Genomic DNA, 13,022 nt, shown 5'->3' on the forward strand with positions numbered 1-13,022 from the left:
ATTTTATTTAAATTGAAATTGAAATACTTAAAAACTGACCCCAAACTTTTGAACAGTAGTGTACATGAATTGTAATCAAAGCAAAAAGTTTGATATTTCAAGCTAATTTCTTAGTTATTTTGGTGCAGTATCTGTATTAACTGAATTTCTTGATCTGTGTCGCTGCTTTTTGATATCAGTTATATTGAAGAAATTATTTTAAGTCTTATGCATGTGTATAAATGCACTTCTCCAAATTGGAGTTTCAGAGCAGTGAACAATAGACAGTTTTATTTATATATAAATTAAATGTGATGCGTTTATGTCTCAATCTTTATGTGGTTTCAGTCATCAGATTGATACATTGTGTCGCACGTTTATACCTTTATTTAGCACTGATTACTTAATACCACGTGTAAACAAGGTCATAGTAGTATTGATACTTGCCTTTGCAAACATTTAAATGCTGAGAAGGATCATTAGACGGCTGAATCAATAGATCTATTATAATGAACACACTTAAGTATAATACTTGTGGTTTGAATGTATCATCTGATAACTTAAAGCACAGATGAATGGCTTCTCTTGTCTCGAGGCTGTCTAGCAACAGGCCTGCAAAGTTTAACTACACAAACCTTCAGCATCTCATCTGTCTCGCAAGACGTAACATGCCCTCAGGAACCGTCAACTGGGAAATGGACAGAAAAGTGTCCGCTTTCTCCGGCGAGGAGATAGAACTGCTGATACGACCTGCTTATCTGTGTGTGTGCTTTTTGAAAAAGGCGCACACGTGTGCATGAGTGGGTTTTGAGCTATTCAGCATGTCCGATCCTGCCGAGTGGTCTTAGGTTTGCCTGTGGCTTTGAGTAACATCACTGTGAACGTGCTGAAGTGTGTCTGTGCATGTCAGCACCCAACTCCTCTCTGGATGGGTGAACACAATGAAGAGAACTAGACTCCCATCTCTTCACTTGAGCACACCGGCAGAATGCCTCCTTTGTGTGTAACTACACAGTCTCTAGGGGCACTGTAACATAGCGTAGGGAGTAGATACACCCTGTTCATTTAGAAAAACTGCAGGTAGACAGAGCAGATCAACAGACACATATCAGTGAGTGTCTCTTAAGGATCTAAATGCAGGTTTTAGAAGTTATAATACTGTTGTCAATCCCAGTTTAATGGGCTTAAAAATTTATTTGAAATTATTATGTCATCTCATCTTTAAAAACATTGTAAAAAGGTTAATGAATAGGTAAATAAGAAAAGAAAAGGAATTTAAAATGGTATATAAATTCATTACCTTTTGATACATTTAACAACTTTTTTTTTTTTAAATACTAATACATGTTCCCACTATTTGTTTCTTTTAAAATACATCAATCTTGCCATGAAAATAGCCATAGATGCTCGTATGGCAATACAAACTGTTGATCTCCATACTCTCCCCTGTGGGGGATGGATGTGTGTATTTACTCAAGGCCTGTCCCAGGTGCTATAGAACCCCACCGGATTAGATCAGGACTTGGTGCCTCCCCTTCACACACACAGTCATCAGTAAGCACCCCACCCCCAGACACACACACACACACACACACACACCAACAGACCAGAAAGGGAGGATAAATTCCCCTGCTATCCCTCAGTCACTTTTAATCTGGACACAGGAAAGAACGTGATAAATGAGAAGGAAATGCACCTTGAATTAGTCAGTTTATAAGCTGATTCAACCACTCTGGATTGCTGTGACTTGTTCAGAAACAACTGTATGACTATCTACATCTAGCTGTCTCTGGAAAGGAGATGGTGGGCCTGGCTGTCTCCTCCTCAGCAGCTGTTTCTGGTAGGTGTTTTGTCACTTGCCTGTTTGTCTTTTATTTCCTTGGGAACTAGATAATTGTCTTATTGAATAGCTTTCACAATTTCCGTACAAGCTAAAGTGAAACGTATTGATTAGTTTGAGTTAAATGTAGTTATTCCAACTTGAATTTAGCAGCATAAATCCATCTGCAGTTGTAGCTTTATTAGGCATTTTAGTTGTTGAGTTTGTAAATTGCTTTACGACTAAATCTAGTAGCATCACACTCATAAAATTATCCGTGCAAGTTTTAACATGTGTTGTATTTGTTGTCTAAGCAAAATACGCTTGTAAAATAAGATTTCACCAAGGTGTTTAGAGCTTTGTCGAGGAGTGCTGTGGTTTTCACTATAGAGTATACATTTCTATCTCTGGTAGGCATCTTAAAGTGCTTTGGCTGCACTTTTAATGAGGTGAGGAATGTTTCCTCGCTTTGCAGCAATGTGTGAGGTGCTGAGTGTTAAAGCACTGGTGCAGTTCTGGGAAACCGCCCCGTTGTCCTCTAAAAACACAGCTTTCAACGCCAACTTCACATTCCTCAACATGGCTTTTAGAATATGTTGAAACAATACAACTGTCAGTAAAGTACTTTCAAGTGAGCGAGAAAGAATAATAGATTATCAACTCCGATTTGCCTGCGAGATCTCGCAGACAGAGATGAAAACATCTTGCAAGGGGTTGATCCAAAAGAAAGCATCATACACCCATGCCATCAGGAGAACCTGGAGGACTTGAGCGCCGGTGTGGATTTCTGTGTTCTCATTACACTGTTTTGATGTGGTATTATCAGAGAGGACCACATGTGCTGCTCTCTGGAGGGGATTGGGCACGTAGCCCTGTGTTGTGCTTGGCTTTGGAAATGACCCTCCACAGGTGCAGCTCAAGATAAAGAGAAGCGCAAATATGTTTGATCTCATGTAAGAGTGTATCTCTGTAGGAATCATGTTTGCTCCGCTGCGCTCATGTTGGTTTAAGATGGTCCTAACTGCCCTCATTAAGATTTCCAAATCTTATTTGTAGCTTCACCTGACTCTTGTGTTCTTTATAGGAAATACACCAAACACAATAAATGATGAACGTTAAAATTAATAATAAATGTTGAAATGAACATTGATTTTTTAACAAACTAGCATTGATCATGCTAGTCAGGCTTCACTAGCTGGTGAACATTTTTATATATTGTTCCATCAGGTAGATCAGCTTGCACTAACTAGCATCCACCTGCCTAAACCATACAATTATACCTGTTAACAAGTGTTTATTTGGTTTAATGAAACCTATTCCTATTCGTGTCACTTCATTTGTTGTTACTATTAAAAAAATAGATCATCAGCCTGGTTACCTTTCCTGTTACTTTACTTCACAAAAACACATTTAAGGCCTTATTTACTAAACAGGGAAAATTAGCGTGAAAGCGTAATTCCAAGAAATCGCAGATGGGAGTGGAAAGTTCTGCGTTTGATCTACTGACAAATTGCAAATTTAAAGAACACAGACCCAGCCGGATCATTTCTATAATGACCAACGTAATCTACCTAGAGCAGCTTTTTTTGGGCGTCAAATAATAGCCCAAATACCAGTAAATTGACAAGCGCAAACCTTAGTTAATCACCTTGCGTGATTCATTTAAATACTTTGCGACTAAAGGGTTAGCTCCTATAATAGCCCTGTCCACGCCTTTCAAGTGCTATTTTTTCACCGCGTGTCTTTAGTAAATCCCGACAGTAGTTTAATAATGCCAAAAGAGGGTTTGTGCTGGCGCAAGCTGTTAGTGAATCTGGCCCATACTATCTTAATGCTTATTCTTGCCATGCTCTTCAAACTGAGCTGCTTATGTTACTTCACACGGCTGATTTTAACACTCATTCTTCAAATAATTTGCCAAGTGGGCACAAGTGTAGCTTATCTGGGACACTTGCAAGCATTGTGCCACTTTAGTTGCTACCCAACTGTGTCTCCTGGAGAAGGTCATGGTGAGGCCAACACGTAAAGTTTAACTCAGGCTTTTTGTGATCGCAGGGGCCTTGTGTCAACAAGTCTGAATAGCGAAACACTCAGACTTACACACCGGTGGGAGTGCCTGTAAGGCAGCTGGGGACACGATGAAAGGAAGTGAGATGTTTTGCAGTACATTAGTCAATAACAAAGGTTCTGCAACTGTGGTGAATCAAATAAGAAGAAAAAACACTCTTGTCAAAGCAGCAGTACGCTGACCCAAATTTCGGATGAGTAATTTCTATGCTTGTGGGTGTAAGAATGTGTTTGTGTGAATTAGAGTATTTGTGTTTCTTTGTGGCTTTTAAACTCCTCACCTTCCCCATGGAGAGATGTGATCCTGAAGCGTTTTGACGTTTTCTGGACCACAGCACAATCTGACTAGAAGTACATCATTCATTAACGTTTCTCAGGGGGATGTGGAAGAGGGTGGTGGCCGTTTATGAAGCACGGAGAAAAAAGAAAGAGATTACAGCCATGAGGCTGAAATACTCCGGTATCTTCTCTAACTATACCTTCGCACATTTTTCTATACTTGAAAACTCCTAAGCTTGTTTATGTCATGATATCTTATACAGTTTGGACCAACTTCAATTCCGAACTAGAGTGTAGCCGAATGTGCAGAAAACAGATATAAAACTGGAAAACCAATGGTCTTAATAGGGAATAAGAAATGAATGCCTTCATTCAGCAAATACTGTCAAAAGTGACAGTAAACAAGACTTATACTTTTACATTTCTATTTTAAATAAATGCTTTTTATGAAATTTCTCTTCATCAAAAAATCCTGAAGAAAATTGGTTTCTACCAACACTTTAAGCAGCACAACCATTTTCAACATTGATAATAAGAAGAAATGTTTCTTGAGCACCAAATCAGCATAATAGAATGATTTCTGAAGGATCACGTGACACTGAAGACCAGAGTATACCATACCGTACCAAAGACAGTTGAACAAGAGCATATAAAATATTATCAGCAATTTAAGTTAGCTGGTCTGCAGCATGAATCATGTCTTTCGTCATCTTTTTTGTCACTTCAGCATTTTGTCTCTCTGCTTTTGAAAGAATTCCATATTTTAGTATTTATTACTCATGGAGTATCTGACAGATGAAGTAGAGTCTTGACCCACCACACCTGTTAATATCAGTACTAAGCCCACAGGCCCTGAGGTGGATACTTTGGCTCAGCTGACTCTCTGTCCAAGCCAAATTGTCCAGCTGTGTGATGGACATGGATGATCAGCCCTGTTCATACTCCCTCTCTCTCCAGCCTTCTGCTCGTGACCAATGTGGTCCCAGTGTTGCTCATGAGCTCATGTCCACTGGGGCAGGAGGTGTTCACATGGCTTGATTACTTTCCTTGAACAAAAAACTCAGAATCCTTCCACATCAGCAAACCTCCTGCCCGGGCACACACTGCCTTGGGTCGCTGATCATCTGTTTTATATTGTTTCATGCTTTGCTTTTTCATTCTTCAAAACATACTTGCAGTCCAGGTTTTTGGTTGCATGTTTTTACTAATTTGCTGACTGTGCATTAGCTCAAACTCATAGACTCAGCATTAGAAGCGGTTCATTAGTAATGGTTTTGGGAGAGAAAATGTGGTTTAGCTGGTGTGTAACACTGTTTGAACTTCAGTTTGTGGGCGGCAATATCTGGTGAGATATCCTTGGGATGTCAGCCCGCCTCCTTCAGATTAAAGCTCCACACACAGACTAGCGGCAATGTCATTGAACCCTTTCCTCTGCATAATCTAGACGTAAGAGACCAGAGGTTAACCCACTGTCTTAACTTGTCTTAGGGAAGTTTAGATGTCAGGCTATGAATGCATTTATTGGGTTTGGACCCTCCTCTGATGCTCTCTGTGAGATTGCTAGGTAGGATGGGAAGCTCGCCACAGATCAGAGGGTACGTCTTTAATTCTACACTGGGGTTTTTGGTTTCACCAGCAGGGAGGTTTCCATCCCACAGAGATCTGGATGAGAGCTTGAGAGTCCCAGCGTGAAGTTTTGAGCTCCAAACCTGTTCCAGTTTGTAATCCTGCTGACCTGTCATCATCCCTCCTGCCCATAACTCATATTGTCCGCTGACAAGTGTGTCCATACTGAAGATACTCTGTGGAATATAATGTTACAAAGAGCCGTGCATCTAGATCCTATTTGATTCAGTCATCCCAGCTTTTAAGAGTCAGAGATGGGTGATTGATGATAACCAGAGTTGATCTCAAGCCTGCTATTCCCTCTTTTGAAAAGGGTCAATGACAAAGTGTCCATATGTATGAGTTATTTAAAAAAAAAAATTGTTGTTGTTGTTGAAAATCTCAGATTAGGGTTGCAAAGTTATTAGGTTTACATATGGTTTTAAAAGGTTTATACCATAAAAAAAAAAAGTATCTAGGGTTTGAGACACTCTAGATGACATTTCTACTCCCCCCAACCCCCCCCCCCCCCCCCCCCCCACACAAAAAAAATCTAAATGGACTTTAATTAGGAAATAAAAACATGATTATTTTGAAAGATTTGTAGTCAAGTCACTATATTTGTGGATTGCATTTTTAATGTATTAAAAAAATTAAACAAAATGAGTGTCCCGTCATTGACCAAAAGCCACTGCAACTGACACTTGTTTTCATTTGCTTGCTTATGCTGAGGTGTTGATGGTTGGTCTAATTAATATGTTATTATGACAAACACTGAAAATTGTATTGTCTAGTCTTTATCGACCTCTAACCCTGAGCTTTGACCTTCAGCAATGGAGCTTTTGGTGACAGAGTTGAATGTGCTGTTGAAGCTGTTGGACCATGAGACACTGAGCTGTGCTACAGAAGAGAAGAAAACGGCTGTAAAAAACCTTCTCAGACAACTTCAGCCCTCAGGTATATATAAAATCAGTTTTTCTAATGGCTATTATATGGTCCAAGCTGGGTTTAGTGGTTGGACCACCAGCCGGTTGACCTTGAAGGCCACTGATGTACAATCATGTTGTTAGAAAGCCACCTTTTTGCTGAGTTTAGGATTTATGCAGGAAAAGTCATCCCTATTGTAGACCATTTTGATTAGCTTAGTTTGATCTGGTAGACCACCTTGGATAAGCCTTTTAGTCTCTGTGGTCTCATCAGATTGATCACATTAAGCTATGACCTGTTTTTTGTCCAGCAGGGAACTGCATAGACATTGCAGAATAACTCAGAAAACATCAGTTTGAAAGAGAACCAATAAAAATATGCTTGAGACAGTTTAGTCAAAGAAGAAATCCTTTGGACCAGAAAGTGACAAGACCAGAGGGATAAACATCAACCTTGTTTCTCTCATATATGAGACTAAAAAAGCTTTTGGCAGTTGTCCTACATACATATGTTTTCTCTTTTCTCATACTCGTTCTTTGCAGTCACTGGAAAAGACTATATGTACATGAACACCTCAGTGTACAGAAACGGAACCAGCTTTGTCGAATCTCTTTTTGATACATTCGGTAAGTGGGGAGTATTTTATGAGATTTACATCTCTCAACATTGTTGACTCCATTGTATTATGCTTCTAAATGTGTTTGGACATTTCTACAGATTGTGACCTTGGGGACCTGAAAGTTGAAATGGAGGATCAAAAGAAAGAGCCAGAGACAAACCACACCGACCACACTGTCTCCAAGCCAGTAAGAAATCTTCCCTCAGAAGATTACCCACAGTGCTCTGCTCCTTAGACCTAACGCTAATATATAGTACATCATTAACCCTGATGTCATTGTGTAATGAGGGCTGTGCTCTGCCGCGATGAGATACGGCAGGAAGATTAATCGTTCTGCAGTGAAACCTGCTCTTCTCTTTCCAGCTGCATTGCACTTTCAGGGCCAGGCCGTTATCTTTAAGTCACGTCACCATCAGCCCTTCACCGAGCTCCCCATAGAGCCTATTATTAAGAGAGCACACTTCCAGCATGCAGATTTTTCAGTGTGTGTGTGTTAGTGTGTTTGTGTGCTATCATAGCACAATAGTCCTGCATGGCCAGTATCTGACTTTTTCTCAACCGTCATCCATGTGGCATGTGGGCTTGGCTTTTAATTGGATGCAGCGGTCACATATCATTTGTTATTGGAGTAAATTGTAGAGTGGTGGAATGGAGCCACATAACTTTGCGATATTGTGAGGACTCACTGAAAAGCAGATGTTAAGTGTGAATTAATGTGATGGGGCAGACAGATGGAGTAAGTCATTGTGTGTGCCACATTTTTTTGACCAGAGCTCAACGGGCTCACCTCCCCCCCTGCCCAACACACCACCTCCAGAGGATTACTATGAAGAGGCCGTGCCACTCAGCCCTGGAAAAGTGCCAGAATATATTACCAGCCGCAGTGAGTCTCGTTGCTGTATGTCTGTTGTTTGGAAACATGGCATGGTCTATATAAATTCATATTGATAAAAATAACTTGGAGAGTGATTGAGTTACAACTTTTTGAGTGTCACTTGTCACTATATATGTGAACCATTTGAAGTCAAAGTTAATTGTACTGTAGTTCTCAACAGACTGAATGAAACAGTATATTCAACAAGAAAAAGTACTTATTTTATCCATTATGAAATGATTGGATTGTAAAAAGTGGGTGCTACATTCCAGAATGGAGCTATGCTGAATTTGAAGTTACAAAAACAGTGTTTAAATAGCTATTGATTAACATTATCCAAGAGCCAAGTGACATCAGTGGAAAAGGAGTAATTTCAGAGCAAATTATTACATTTCGATTCAAAATTTCAGAGATAAAGTTGCAATTTGAATTGTACAATGAATTGTTGATTCAATTGTTGTACAATGAACCAAGAATGTGCATTAGGAAAGTAAATAGGGTCAAATGTGTTCAACTGACTTCCAATTAAATGTAGGAGACCAGAAACACAAGCTTGTGTAAAAAAGTTTCACGTTTTGTTCCATTCCAAAGTTTCAGTTTGGTAAACTCTAGTCTAAACTCAGCAAATTCACAAATTTCACAAATACATTTTTGTTGGCAAATGTGTGCTGGTGCTAGATACAGATACAGTCAGCAAAGAGAGGGATTGCCCGCTTCTGTAGGTTAAGTTCCCTTTTTCTATTTAAATTTCTATTTAAATGAATAGAAATATCCAAGTTTTGGATATTTTTAAAAAGAAAACACTCTTTCTAAAAGTGTTTACACTTCTAATAAAACTATGTAATTTTTTTACAATTTAATAATGATGCTAGAACAGACTGCAGTGTATTCAAGCAATTCAGCGAGAAGATGATAAGAGATGGGAGTTGACTCGCACATCTACATTTCACTTTGCAGAGGATTGCTAATTATTGCGTTGCCATGCAAGATTTTGGATTCTACTTTATCTTAAAATACTTTTAAAAGGGCAGCTGCTATTTTTTTTATTGCACTACAGGTCCAAAAAAAATAATAATCTGATATTATGATTGTTTCCCAAAGATTAGGGAGAGCATGTAAAATTTCTTTCCACACAGCCTATACTGTATGGCACTGCACATTTCTTTTATATCTACAGGCAGCTCCAGCCCTCCTAATTCCATTGAAGATGGATATTACGAAGATGCTGAGAACAATTACCCAACAACACAAGTGAACGGACGACGCAAGAACTCCTGTAAGCGGGGGAACCCTGATGCTATAAATAGTGATGTCATTTCTTATTATTAGCATTAGTATGACATTACTCCTCCCGCAGATAATGACTCGGATGCCTTAAGCAGTTCTTATGAGTCATATGACGAGGAAGAGGAAGAGAAAGGCCAGCGTTTGACTCACCAGTGGCCCTCAGAGGAGAACTCCATGGCCCCGGTGAGAGACTGCCATATCTGTGCCTTCCTACTAAGGAAAAAACGCTTCGGCCAGTGGGCCAAACAGCTCACTGTCATTCGTGAAAACAGACTCCAGGTGAGCTGGAAAAAGCCCTGAGAGATCAAAATGAGCCTTGATTTTTCCTGATGCTATCATTGATACATGCAAACCCCTGAATCTTGTTTTATAGTGTTATAAAAGCTCTAAAGACCAGTCGCCCTACACGGATATACCACTCAGCCTGTGCACTGTCATCTACGTGCCCAAAGACGGCCGGAGGAAGAAACACGAGCTCCGATTCTCCCTTCCCGGTGGAGAGGCGCTGGTGTTGGCCGTGCAGAGCAAGGAGCAGGCCGAGAAATGGCTCCAAGTAAACACAGTCCCTCACTTTCTTGCACGATTGAGTATCCATCCATTATGCATACACACAATGAATGTATCAGCTGCCAGAAACAATATTGCACAAGAGGAAAATAGCTTTTGTAAAAGGGACCCCCTGTGTGATGGACTATGTTTACACGCGTAGGAAACGCTTATGTGTGTGTATCTTTGTGTGGTTGCAGGTGGTGCGTGACGTTACAGGCCAGGGGAATGGGTTGGACAGCCCATCATCTCCCATGATTCCTAGGAAGATTGAACTGGATAAGGTGAGATCCCAGCACACGTTTGTCTTATTCATGACTCCTGTGCACCTCTTCTTCATTACTGACATATAAAGTGTGCCAATGATGAATTGGTGGAACTTTTGGGGATACGCTCATTCTGTATAAAGTGGTCTTTCTGTGACTTTCTTAGGAAAATAATCCCACCTGCAACACGTAAGATGAATACCTCTCGACATTTCCTTACAAAACGTATTTTAAATACATAGTATTGCCATGGTACATGTTACATTTTATTAATGGTTTTAAGTACTTTTTCTAAGTATCATGTGACGCTGAAGACTGGAGCAATGGCTGCTGTAAATTCAGCTTTGCATCACAGGAATAAATTACATTTTAAATATATTTCCATAGAAACCATTTATTTGAAATTATAATAATATTGTACAATACTACTATTTGAACTGTATGCTTGATCAAATCAATGCAGCTTTATAAAAAAATGCAGCCAACATTAAAAAGATTCATACCGACCTCTAACTTTTGAATGGTAGTGCATATGACTCTAAATGGATTTGTCTCTGTCCTCTATCATTGTGTGTAATTACATCCCCAGTGCTGCTGTGAGTGCTGTGCTGTCTGTGTGTGTAAACAGACTGACAGCATTTAAATGTTCTGGGCTCGCTCTCCATCGGCTTTAATTAAAAGGCGTCAAGCTGAGGGTGGTCAATTCTGTCAGAGCCGCTGTAAATAATGTGCTGAGTTTAAGGGACCTGTTGTGAGAGGCAGAATAAATGGGAATGTTATGATGTGTGATTGTATGTCAGGAAACACATTTTATCTGAATTTAGCAGTCGGTTGTGAGAGTTAGACTGTACTGGGAGTGTGTTTCCTGTCTGAACTCTGGTGCTGTAGCTGTCTGGCCACAACAACACCCTGAATCTAGACCAACTCAGGGTTTAATTAGGATTATTTTCAATAATCTCCATATCCTATTGTACAGCATTAGTCAACTAATAGTTATGGGTGTGTATATGTACAAATTTGGCGTATTTAGTTTGATCTGGCTGTGCTGTTGTCCCTGTAGTGGTGTTCTGCAGAGAAGCAAACCTCAGATTCTGACAGTGTGCCAAGTGGAGAAAGTGCTCGTGACGGCCGGGAAAATGGTGAGATCTTCAGTTTTGCCCTGCTGTTCTTCTCTGATTACACCTTAGAATCCAAAGGTTTTCTTTTTGTTTTTTTTGTCTAATCCAACTCACAGTTCTTCTATCTTTATCTTTATTAGTGGTGTTTGTTAAGGCAATCATTATTATTATTAATAAAAAAAAATTTAAACAAACCACTAAAGTAAAACAATAAAAGTAATTAATCTTGCAGAGTTTTTTACACTCACACTGTACAAGGAAAGAGGGACCAGAATTTTTTTTATAGACCAGCATGTCTTGTAGACTTAGGGTTGGGCTATCAACACCCTGGTAACTGCCCAAAACACGCTAGAAACTTAGAGCAACATGTCAAAAACCACTCAGTATGCCTTGGCTATCATATAGCAACACCCTGGCAACCACCCAAAACACCCTAAAACTCAGAATGCCATAAAAACTGTATAGTAACACCCTGGCAATCACCCAAAACACCATAATAACCGCATAGCAATGTATTAAGCCAATCAGAATGCCTTACAAACCAAATAGAAACACTCTGGCAACAACCCAAAACACCCTAGCAACCACTTAGCAACATGTTGAAAACCATACAGTTAGAACACTTTAGCAATTGAATAACAACATCCTGGCAATCACCCAGGATCAAAACACCCTTCGTAGCAATGTTCGAAAAACCCATAACACCTTAGAAACTGCATAACAACACCCTGGCAACCACTCAAAACACCAATATCATTGTGCTTGCAAGGTTTTCATTGTCAAGAAACACTCACAATGTCTCTCTCTCTCTCTCTCTCTCTTATTCATCCTTTTTTCCTTTCACTGTTTGAGAGCTTTGTCATAGGTACTCTGTTAACAAGCAGGAAGTCTTTATGCAGGATGTGGATTGTTTGTGATTATTATTGTTTGGACCAGTGAAAGTCTTTAATAGCTTTGGCCTAATTCCTGCAGATTGTGTGTCTGTAGACCACACATATCTTTACATGTAATTTCATTCTACCATCAAACCTTTGTGTGTGTGTTTATGTGTGTTTACAGGTAAACCCAAGCGAGGTGCACTGTCAGAGCTAACGGGCACCGTAAGCCGAGCTGCAGGAAGAAAGATCACAAGAATTATCAGTTTCTCCAAAAGAAAGCCTCCACTGCCAGGAGACGTCCGCATGTCTCTCGACCAGGATCCCCGGTGTGGTACGAGACACATCTTTCTCTCTCCCCTATCTCCTCTCATATTACAATTCCCATGACTCTCTCCACCTGTTATTTTCAACTTTTCTTTCTTAGCGTTTGATCTCAGACAGTGAAGTGGAATAAATCTACTCCATGAAACAGAAGTGGGCGTACTGTAATAATTGCTGTAATTCTTTCTGTGTGTGTGTTAGGTTATGTGGGAGTGCTGTTGAATCAGTGCTGGAGGGAACACTGGTGTCGTGTGCGGGCCGGATCTCTTTACCTTTACCACGAGAAAGCAGAACAGCGAGTCCCCCACACCGCTGTGGCTCTGAAGGGCTGTGAGGTTGTCCCAGGCCTCGGGCCCAAACACCCCTTCGCCCTGAGGATACTGAAAGGAGGTGCAGAGCTGGCAGCTTTAGAGGTAGTGAGTGATTTGTGTGAAGCT

At 40.1% G+C, this 13,022-nt stretch overlaps 1 protein-coding gene across 3 annotated transcripts in view; it reads left to right on the top strand.

Moving 5' to 3' along the window:
* afap1l1a (actin filament associated protein 1-like 1a) overlaps positions 1-13,022 on the top strand; it is a 32,127-nt gene that overhangs the window by 12,640 nt on the left and 6,465 nt on the right. Inside the window, exons 1-12 of one of the 3 annotated variants that reach the window (XM_084430422.1) lie at positions 1,565-1,819; positions 6,581-6,706; positions 7,219-7,302; positions 7,394-7,482; positions 8,067-8,178; positions 9,347-9,445; positions 9,527-9,735; positions 9,830-10,009; positions 10,203-10,286; positions 11,329-11,407; positions 12,446-12,595; positions 12,787-12,998. In XM_084430422.1, coding sequence (XP_084286548.1) covers positions 1,780-1,819; positions 6,581-6,706; positions 7,219-7,302; positions 7,394-7,482; positions 8,067-8,178; positions 9,347-9,445; positions 9,527-9,735; positions 9,830-10,009; positions 10,203-10,286; positions 11,329-11,407; positions 12,446-12,595; positions 12,787-12,998 — 1,464 coding nt within the window. In that variant the 5' untranslated portion in view covers positions 1,565-1,779. Of the gene's footprint in view, positions 1-1,564; positions 1,820-6,580; positions 6,707-7,218; positions 7,303-7,393; positions 7,483-8,066; positions 8,179-9,346; positions 9,446-9,526; positions 9,736-9,829; positions 10,010-10,202; positions 10,287-11,328; positions 11,408-12,445; positions 12,596-12,786; positions 12,999-13,022 lie in introns of those variants that run through there. The other 2 variants (XM_084430423.1, XM_084430421.1) reach the window with 2 other exon arrangements.

The sequence above is a fragment of the Rutilus rutilus genome (genome assembly GCF_951802725.1).
Source record: "Rutilus rutilus genome assembly, chromosome: 14".
Classification (NCBI taxonomy): Eukaryota; Metazoa; Chordata; class Actinopteri; order Cypriniformes; family Leuciscidae; genus Rutilus; species Rutilus rutilus.